This window comes from Macrotis lagotis, chromosome 8 (genome assembly GCF_037893015.1).
Source record: "Macrotis lagotis isolate mMagLag1 chromosome 8, bilby.v1.9.chrom.fasta, whole genome shotgun sequence".
NCBI classification, from domain to species: domain Eukaryota; kingdom Metazoa; phylum Chordata; class Mammalia; order Peramelemorphia; family Peramelidae; genus Macrotis; species Macrotis lagotis.
The window spans coordinates 86281554-86292764 of record NC_133665.1 but is presented as its reverse complement, the minus strand read 5'-3'; the positions used below and the strand labels follow the sequence as shown (position 1 = coordinate 86292764).

General features: G+C 36.2%; 1 protein-coding gene across 1 annotated transcript in view; it reads left to right on the top strand.

The window, feature by feature from the left end:
• Nucleotides 1-11089, top strand: part of PLIN2 (perilipin 2) — a 34474-nt gene extending 23385 nt beyond the window's left edge. The window contains exon 9 of the mRNA XM_074197572.1: nucleotides 9079-11089. Coding sequence (XP_074053673.1) covers nucleotides 9079-9213 — 135 coding nt within the window. The 3' untranslated portion in view covers nucleotides 9214-11089. The remainder of the gene's footprint in view (nucleotides 1-9078) is intronic.
• The last annotated feature ends 122 nt before the right edge of the window (nucleotides 11090-11211 follow it).

The window sequence follows — 11211 nt, the reverse complement described above, 5'->3', positions numbered from 1 at the left end:
TTTTATCCTCACCAGAAGGGTCTCGTGCACTTCTAGCCTAAAAAATAAAAACCTATTTCAGCAAAAAAACAGTCAATACTATCCATTGTTTGACAGCATAAGCTCTCATCTATTCCTGATTAGCTAAAATTTCTTTTATAAACCAAGTATTTATAAAATTTAAAATTTGTATTCTAGGGCATAAAGTTCACTCTTAAGTGGTAGGAGTGAGAGCCTTGAAAAATGCATCTAACTTTTTGTAATCCCATTTAGGGTTTTCTTGGTAAAGATAGTGGAGTGGTTTGCCCTTTCCTTTTCCAGATCACTTCATAGATTAGAAAGACATTAAGTGACTTGCCCCAGGAACACACAGCTAGTTAGTATCTGAGGCTGGATTTGAACTAATCTTCCTGACTCCAGGCCTGTCACTCTTAGCTGCTGTATCACCTAGAGGCCTTGAAGATAGAGAGGTTTTAATAATTTGAGACAGGAAGCTAAGTGGTACAGTGGAAAGTTAAAAGTCAAGAAATTCCAAATTCAGTCCAGCTCTAGACACTAGTTGTGTGACTTTGACCCATGTCTTTTCTCTCAGCTTCATTTATCCTCAGAAAATTGGGATAATAAAGGTATCTGTCTATTTTTAGGATTGTGAGGGAAAATGTTTTTATTAAAGATTATCTTTATTTTGAGTTTTACAATTTCCCCCCAATCTTACCCTCCCCCCCACTATAAAAGGCAATTTGTTAGGCTTTACATTGTTTCCATGGCGTACATTGATACAAATTGAGTGTGATGAGAGAGAAATCAGATCCTTAAGGAAGAAACAAAGTATAAGAGATAGCAAGATTAGACAATAAGATAGCAGTTTTTCCCCTAAATTTAAGGTAATAGTCCTTGGTCTTTGTTTAACTCCACAGTTGTTTCTCTGGATACAGATGGTATTCTCCATTGCAGACAGCCCCAAATTGTCCCTGATTGTTGCACTGATGGAATGAGTGAGTCCAACAAGGTTGATTGTTGCCCCCATGTTGCTGTCAGGGTATACAGAGTTTTTCTGGTTCTGCTCATCTCACTCATCATCAGTTCATGCAAATCCCTCCATGCAAATTCTAATAGAACAGTAGTGTTCCATGACATACGTGTACCACAGTTTGCTAAGCCATTCTCCAATCAAAGGACATTTACTTAATTTCCAATTCTTTGCCACCACAAACAGGGCTGCTATGAATATTTTTGTACAAATGATGTTTTTACTCTTTTTCATCATTTCTTCAGGATATAGATCCAGTAGTGGTAGTGCTGGATCAAAGGGTAATGCACATTTTTGTTGCCCTTTCGGTGTAGTTCCAAATTGCTCTCCCGAAAGGTTGGATGAGTTCATAGCTCCACCAACAATGTAATTGTATCCCAGATTTCCCACAGCCCTTCCAACAATGATTGTTATCCTTTCTGGTCATATTGGCCAGTCTGAGAGGTCTGAGGTGGTATCTCAGAGAAGCCTTAATATGCATTTCTCTAATAAGTAATGATTTAGAGCAATTTTTCATCTCCTCATCTGTAAATTGCCTTTGCATATCCTTTGACCATTTGTCAATTGGGGAATGGCTTTTTAGGAAAAATATTTGTAAAGCAATTTTCAATCCTTAAATCTCTGTTTGAATGCTGGCTATTATCATAGGATTCTAAGAATTTAAGTGTTTTGCCTAGATTCACACAAGTATTATAATAGGTATCAGATCCCACTTGAATCCAGGTCTTCCTGGTTTCAAGGCCATCTCCATTCGAGGTAATGAAGTGGATAGAGATCTGGACCCACTGTGGTGGATGAAGACCCAGAGTCCAAATCAAGACTCAGATATTACCTGAATTACACCAGGCAATAAGTAACCTCTGCATTCATTTCTTCATCTACCAAATGTGTATAATACTTATCTCCCAGAGTTTTAGTGTAAGATCAAATGGATTAAAGGCTTGTATAAATATGATTTCACAACACTGATCAAGGTGTAGGTACTTCGGATATCATCTCCAGAGAAGATGAGGAATTTGCCTGGGGCAACATAGTTATTAAGTGTCAGATTCAAGTTTATCAAATTTATTCAGTCTCAGGACCATTAGGGGTTCAAAGTGAAGAAAGAGGAGGCCTGGATATGCCAAAAAATTTACACGATTCTTCCTCAGACCTTGGCTAACTGGCCTAGGACAAAGACTACCTGTTTTCATGTAGCCACACCTACAGCATTCAGTACATGTTAGGTAGAAAACATTGTTCTATTCAGTGGGACAGGACTTGTATACTTAAGTAAATACGCTGTATAAGGGGAGAGTATTTAGACCCAGAGATGGCAGGGAAGTTTCTCATAGGAGGAGGCTGGAACTGAAACACTCTTGTTCTAGTTTGAATGAACACAAGCTATTGATGTACCTTTTAAATGAGTGAAGATCTTTCTCCTCTTACAGTGATGTGTTTAGGGAGAGCAGTTAGACAAGCCAAGTAGATATTTCCTTTCTCCTATTCTGAATATTTTAGGGGAGAATATTTTATTTTGATATTTGGGTTTTATTTTTGGGGGGTATCTGAACTATAAATATAAAGGGTGAAGGAAAGGAAACAAGCATACTTGTTTTTTAGGTTTTTGCAAGACAAATGGGGTTAAGTGGCTTGCCCAAGGCCACACAGCTAGGTGATTATTAAGTGTCTGAGGCCTGATTTGAACTCAGGGACTCCTGACTCCAGGGCTGGTGCTCTATCCACTTCTCCACATAGCTGCCCCTCCTCTTCTTTTTTGTATATCCTACAATTCATCTTAGATACAAAGTCTTGGAATGTTGTCAGTTCTCTATTGTCCCTTATGTTACAAATTGGAGTCCTACTTCTTAGTACATGCTGTCAAGGCAACTTGATCTGGATCAGGGACAGAGTTTACATGAGGAAAAGATGAAGGACCAATTGCCAGCAGATAAAAGTCAATTTTTAGCATTATTACAATACTTCAGCTGAAGCAGCCCATGTTCTGTGTTCAGATATTAAAAGAACTCAGCAAAGTAGGCAAATGGTTCTGCAAAGATGAACAACTAGAAATGATTGTACAACCTCCCTCCCCTCCCCTTCCCAATTGGCTTTTATAGAGCCTGATAAGTGTGGAACACTGAAGTAGATGGGAATCAGGTTCTGGGTTTTCCAACTCTGGAATCTTTAAAGTAGTTACTTAATCTTTCTGAATATAATTTCCCTATTTGTAAAATGGAGAAATGAGATAAGCGTTTAGAGTTGAGAAGAACTGCAGAAATCATCTCATCCAATTGGCCCAAATAGGTTAAATTTAGCACTTGTCCAAGATTATATAGACAGTACCACTAATGGGATAAAAAAGACCATAGAGTTAGAACCAGAAGGTCATATAGTTTAGCACTTTACAGTAACTTGCCCCAAGATCAGATTTGTTGTTAGTATCTAGGAATTGAAAAACAAGTCTTCTGGTTCCAAATGCTATACTCTTTTTTTTTAAGTTTTTTCTACAAGACAAATGGGGTCAAGTGGCTTGCCCAAGGCCATACCACTAGGTAATTATTAAGTGTCTGAGGTTGGATTTGAACTCAGGTACTCCTGACTCCAGGGCTGGTGCTCTATCCACTGCACCACCTAGCTGCCCCCCAAATGCTATACTCTTTCAATGATAGCTGACTTTATCTGCTAAACTTTAAGTAACTCTGTGGGATAGGGTTAAGGATAGGGACTAGACCTGTAATTTCACTAAAATAGGGAAGTTCCAGATAAGACAGCCCCCACTACCAATGCCAGTTGGCACCTCCACAATTTACAATCTTTAGGCAGTTGCCAAGGACCCTGAAATATATCAAAGGTGATAATGTTCTTCATTTTTGAAGAAGACCACAATATTGGGGAGATGATAACCATGAAAAGCACATGAGTTGGATTTGAGTGAGGGGGTGCTGTGCTAAGTCACCAGCCTCTCTTTTTCCTCCAGAGATATTTGGGTCCAGTGGTCAGATATGAATCAGCACAACTAGAGATGGCTCTGGATGCAAGGCAAGCAGGGTTAATTGACTTACCCAAGGTCACACAGCTAAGTGGCAAGTGTCCAAGGTTGGATTCAAACTTGTCTCCTGAATTCAAGACCGGTGCGCTATCCAGTGGGTCACCTAGCTTGGAGTCAGGCTGTCTAATCACAAGCCATATTAATAATACAGGGTTTTCTTCACAGGGATAGGTGATATATATATAAATAGATAGATATATTATTTAGTAAGTGACAAGCTATTGACAGAGATCCAAGTTAATGATTGGATTTGTAAAGGTCTAGCAACAGGTATAAAGGACTCAATACTGGGGAAATGATGGTTCTCTGGGAGAGTATAAAGGAACTCTAGTGGGATTAGCATACCGGGCATGAACTTGTTCCTCCAAACAAAGAGACTTTAGTTCCTGGGGACAATAGTAGTGAGATTCTATCCTAGGGATAAGGCAAAAATTTTTGAAAAAATAGAGTTGAGGCAAAACACCATGAGACTAACCCATTGCTGTGCTCAGAGAGATGGCAGAGTGGATTTGGGAATCAGAAGAAGTGGGTTTGAATTCAACTTTTGATATTACTTTAAGACCTTAAGGAAAGTCACTTAACCTCTGAATCTGATTTCTCATCTATATAATGGGGATACTAATATTTGTACCACCTAAATCACAGAGTTGTTCTACATTTAGATTTTCATCCTGATTCAAACGTTTACTTAGTTCTATGATTCAACTAATTTCTTACTTTTTAATCTCATTCTGAGTTTTTTTAATTATTTAAGGAAATGGGGTTAAGTGACTTGCCAAAGATCACTTAGCTAGTCAATTAAGTGTCAGAGGCCAGATTTGAACTCAGATACTCCTGACTCCAGAGCCAGTGCTCTATCCACTGCTCCACCTGGCTGCCCCAGCTGCACAAATCTTAGAGTCCCCTGTGAATATTGGCTATTATTTTATTGTTGGGAAAGTTTTTGTCAACTTATAATGCTATATAATTGTGAGCTATTTTAGGACTAGGATTGGAGTCTGATTTGGGACTGAGACAATGCATGAGGGTTAAGAAGTCAATAAGATTAGAAGAATGAGTGTTGGGCAGAGGGGTTGTTGGCCTAAGTAGAGAAAGTAAAATTCCAGAGTACAGTCCAAAATAGATTAAAATATAATTGGGAAATACTTAAAATAAATTCAGTATAACATAATGTTAACATGGTTTTCTAAGGTAATATGTGACCTGTGTTGTTTAGTGACCCCTTTTCTATTTGAATTTGATATCACTGGTGCGGGGGATCCCAAGCAAGTTGTTAATACTTTTAGGACTCCAGAAAAAGAGAATTGGGTGGTAATTCTTAGGCTTTTATCAGGTCTATTTTTTTTTTGAAAAAAAAAATAAAGCCTATCCAGGCCAACTTCCTTTTTTGTTCCCTGAGAGCATCTTGTGTACTAATGAGTTTGCAGTAATGAGTTTGCAGAAATTTTCTTTAACAGACTCCTGAAACTCCAGGGACTACTCCATTTGAAGACTGAAATCCAGCAGAGTCATTTGGTCTTTTGGGATGGAGAATAAATTACATATTCTAATAGGGCTATAATAGCAAGATTCTGACTTATGAGTGGAATAACTCCATAGAAGAATAATAGTCTCTTCCTTTAAAGATCCACATGGGAAAAACTCCTATCCAAAGTTAGTGTTATTGCTTTCAGAATTTGAGAGAAAATTGGGATTTGGTAAAGGATCCAAATCCTTTTAAGGATTTTCTGTTTCAAATCTTTCTTCCAAACAAGAGGATGGATCAATCTGGGGAAATCTATTCAAAGGCTAAACTCTTGCACCTCCCCATTTAAAAAAACTTTCTGACAAGTATGCATAGTCAGAATCTTACATTTTGTCCAAAATTATTTGTTTTATTCTTCATCTTGAGTCCTGACTTCTCTGTTAGGATATGAGTAACGTGAGTCATTACTCCTTTGAGATCGTGGTTGATTGATGAGAATTATTAAGTGTAGGTAGTAACAATAGCTGAAATTTCCCGGGTACTTTAAGGTTTGTAAAGCACTTTGAACATGGCATAATATGATACCTCTGAGATCTACTCTAAGGCTATTATAATTCTCATGTTATAATTGATTATACAGGATTAATAAAAGTTCATTGATTATTTACTCATGGCCATACCAAGGAGTAAGTGTTAATTAAAGGCAGGGTTTGAAAACTGGTTTTTCTTGAATCCACATCTTTATACTACTATCCAATTCTACACAATTCTAACACACTACACAATCTAATCATTTAAAATTTAATAATCACTTATTGCATTTTCTCCTTAGAATTCCTCTGGAGAAATCATACTTTTCATTTTTTTAAAACCTTTCATTTAAATCTTTTATTTTGATGTCAGTTTAAAATATCTCCTCCCTTCTATACCATTGATTCAGAATCAAAGGGCGGGGAGAAAACAGGTGAGCAAAATTTGTGAAGTCTCATTATATTTAATAATATGGATCTCATATCTCTGCAAATAAATGAGATCACTTTAGAGTTAGTTACACTAGTCAAGGGATCGTATTGAGAGTCCTTCCAGAGTATGGTTTCCCACTCATTTTTTTCTCCATAGTCAAATAAGCTTTAGGGCTTTGGGTTCAAAAAAGACCTTGAGGTTATCCAATTTAATTAGGTGTTATTGGTTGGTGTTACTTGTCTCTAAAGACTGAATTTCAGGAAAGTAATTCTCTTGATAGATTGTCATTTTTTTTAAGTCTTTATGGTAAATTTTGTTTCAACACATGATAAACCCCATCTTGCTCCCTTTTGAATCCTCCACAACATAAAATCCTTGAAAAAATGTATGTGCGGGGCAGCTTGGTGGCTTAGTGGATAGAGCACCAGCCCTGGAGTCAGGAGTACCTGAGTTCAAATCCAGGCTCAGTCACCTAGCTGTGTGGCCTTGGGCAAGCCACTTAACCCCATTTGCCTTGCAAAAAACCTAAAAAAAAATGTACGTGCAATCTTCACCTTTGCTAGTTTTCCATTTATTAAAAGTTAGTAACAATGTTTCCTGTTTTTGATCTGAGATTTGTTACTGTTCAAAATTCTTATTTAGGAGTTGTAGTAGGTACATTGTACTTTTAGCTGTCCTTTGTTTATTCTGTATCACTTCATGAATTTTATTTTTTTAATTCTTGATGTTTATTTTTGTACCCTAATAATATATTCCATTCCATCATATAACCTATTCTCCAATCATTAGTCCTAGAATGTGTTTCCTTTTTTTTTTTTTGGCTGTGACAAATAGCCTTTATGAATATTTTTTTTTAAAGATAAGTTTTTTCTTCTTGTCAATAGCCTTTCCAGGGCATAATCTCCACAATGAGATCACTAAGTCTGAGGTACTGAATACTTTTTAAAGTTTTTCTTGCATAATTCCAAATTATTTTCCAGAATCATGAGGTGATTCAAAACTAACTGTATTGCTATATGGTGTACCTGTTTTCCTATATACAAAAAATTGTGACTTTTGAAACTATTTTGTATATTCTTGAAGGTTATAGATGGTCAACTTCTCTAAGAAGTGAGCCATCTAGAAGAGTTTGAAACTTTTAGAATATAGTATGATGAGAATTGTAGGAAAAGGGCCTAGAGGATTTTGTCTGCCTGGCAAACAGGCATTTTCAAGTATCTGACTGAGCAAGGAGAGAATAGCAGAGTTGTGGGATCAAATAGCTAGATTGAGCTCTAAATCAGCAACTTAAGCTTCTTTCAGACTGCTTCAACTAATTAACCATTTCTCATATTTACACTGTGCTAGATACTCTATGTGGCTTGTTCTTTATTACTCCTTTTACTTTTTGATGCTGATCCTATTCCTCATAATTGACTGCTTCTGATTGCTCAAGGATGGGAAAAACATCACCAAGATTTGTTAGAATTATGTCTTAGGTGTAAGTAAGACTTTGATTGCCTGAGGACCTTTCTTATAGAATAAAGTACATAAGCTTTATGAAATATTGTTTAAAAATGTATTAAAGGCTTTATCTTCTGTCTGATTGTGGTTATGTTTCAGAGGATTACAATTACTGCAAGTATGACCAAGGATTATCAAGTACATTAGTGGAAAGAGTCATAATCCCCAAGTTCAAATTCTGGATTTGCCATTTACTAGCTATATTGTTTTTGAGTAAGTCACTTAACCTGTTTGTCTCAGTTTCTCCATCTGTAAAATGGGAATAATAACTGTTCCTACTTCCCAGTGTTGTTATGAAGATTAAATGAAATAATACTAAAGCTTAAAGCTTTTAGCACAGTGGTTGCCTCGGAGTAAGTGCTATTGACTATTAATGTTGACTATTATTACTTTGCCTCAGTTTTATCATTTGTAGAATGAGGGAATTAAGCTGGGTGACCTCTTACATCTCTCTTCAGCTCTACATCTATGATCCTTTTAGCCTTATTCTTGTTCACTCATTTTGATTCTATCTGACTCTTTGGGAGCCAAGTGGGTTTTTCTTGGCAAAGATACTGGAGTAGTTTGCTACCTTTTTCTCTGGTTCATTTTTCATATGAGGAAACTTGAGACAAAGCAGGCTAAATGATTTGTCCAGGGTCATGTCTGAGGTCAGAATTGAACTCAGGAAAATGAGTTTTCTTGATTTTAGGCCTTGCACTCTATCCACTGAGCCACTAACTGCTTCCCTTTTATATATATTTTTTAGTTTTTTTGCAAGGCAAACGGGGTTAAGTGGCTTGCCCAAGGCCACACAGCTAGGTAATTATTAAGTGTCTGAGACCGGATTTGAACCCAGGTACTGCTGACTCCAAGGCCGGTGCTTTATCCACTATGCCACCTAGCTGCCCGCCCCTTTTATATTTATAAACAGGAGTGTTTTATACTTTAAGAAAATCTGGTATATAGAAATCTATATTTGTGAAACAAATTACAATTTTTTAACTTTTTAAACTTCCTATTTAGAAAGTATCACAGCTTCTATAAGACAAATTCTCATTCTCTACATTGATTTTTTTTTTGCTTAAGTAGCTATTACTTTTAATATTTGAGTTTCTTCTCTTTCAGGTACCAGATTTCACCATCACTGACTTGTCTTCTGAGACTTATGAAATTCCAGACATTTTAGGTTTGGATGAGGAGGATGAAACTGATTATTCACAACTTAATGGATCTGTGATCTCAAGTCAGAATAATGAATAAAGAGTGACAAATTGATCTTGAATATAGCATTTAACTTTGTTAAATTACATGTTTTCTCTAAGTATTTATAGATTTTATGGGAATGGTAGTAAAATGTTTTTATTTTATTTATTCCTTATTTCATTTCCCAGAGCAACTATTACAAACTTTTTCTTCTTTATTCAAGTCCCCTACTGCAATGCCTATGCTTCATGCTTATTACAAATAATGTATGGATGCACAGATATACCAAGGAAACAGACTATTTGACACATGCTTCTCCAGTCTTCAAAACTACATGCCTCTGTTCCCAATCTCACTAATTTCCATGATCTTGTTCTAGGAATTATCTTCTCTCTAAACTTTTTATCTCTCTTTTTCTCTCTACTTCTTTTCTATTAACTTACAAACATTGGTCAAATTTACCACATCCTACAAATATCCTCTCTGGATCCTGTCTTCTCAGGCTGTAGTTCAGTTTCTCCCTTAGGTTTCTTGAAAAGTTGGTTTATACCTAATGCAACTACTTTCTTATAACTTCCTTCATTAATCTCATTTAACTTAGCTAATGGAACTCATCTCAAAATATAAAAATTAGTCAACAAGCCTCTATTAATCTCTTACTATGAACTGGGCACCACTAGGTGTTGTGAGTACAAATACAGTGAGTCTCTACTCAAAAGAATTTCTATTTAATTCCATGGCCTTTTTATTGTTTCAAAATGATATTTTTTCAATTTTCCAACATTTATTTTTTTTCTCCTTCCCACACTAACCAAAAAAACCAGAAAAAAACTCTTGTAGCAAATAAGCATAGGCAAGCAAAAACAAATTCTCGTTCTTAATGTGTTGAAGAATATCTCACTCTGCCTTATCACTTTGTTAGGAGGTCACCATCAGTTAATTGGTCATTATGTTGTTCCAAGTTCTTAAATCCCAAGGTCTTTTTTTGAGTCTCTGCCACTATTGACCACCTTTCTTTTTGGATCCTATCTCTTCCTTTGGCTTCTGAGGCACTGTCTTGCTCCTTCTAGCTCTTTAACCTCCCCTTCTCTGCCTTCTCTGCAATGGCACCTCCTCTCTGAATTGAATTGTTTAATTTATTCTCAAAAACACTGGAACTGATTTTATATGCAAGAAATTTAGGTTGTGAAGGCAGTTAATCTAGCTTCATAATTTCATCATTGATATGCTTGAAATAAAGTTTGAGCACTGTCATTTGTTGTGTGTGTGTGTGTCTTCTTTTGCTGATTATGAAAAAATGCTTCCTGAGTAGCTGTTATCTTAGAAGTCAAATAGGGAATTGTTTGTTCTTCATTCTCAAAGTAGATTATGATATCAGGGATGTTATGCCATGACATGCAAATGAATTGGATTTAAGTGAGTGAGGGCTGTGCAAAGTTACCAGCCTCACTTTCTTTTTCTGGAACTATATGAGTCCAGTGGCTAGATATGAACCAGAACTGCAGATGGTCCTGAATGCAGTGGGAGATCTTGGTCTTTTTATTCTAAGGTTTTTAACAAGTCTCAGTTAGGTAAGAAATGAAGCAAAGAAAGACCTCTAACTTAGCTTAAAAAAAAAAACCTGGAAGGGAAAAGATGCTGGATGGGTTAGACCATTTTCTTTTTTTTTGATACAAATTGTTAATGGAAATAAGCTTTATTACATCAAGTAATACATACAAAGATGTACATAACAATTTTAGTCATTTATCCAGATTTTTTTAAATCATTCTATGGCAAACTCAAGATCTGAAATCTACAGTCTGTCTGAAAAGTAACTGTGGGTTCTTCATTTTTTAGTAGGCTGATCAATAATCTGTATTTGTAACTCATGCATTTTAATTTGACTTCAAAGCACGAACAATCATGCAAAAGCTCACACACCAAAAACGAACCCACATTCTTTATTTTTTAAAGCAGGGATCATCATGTAGCCCTAACTGGGAGATACCCAACTGTCAGGGTATGTCAATGCAGTTGGCATTGATTTGTGAAAAAAATCTTTAAAGAGTTATT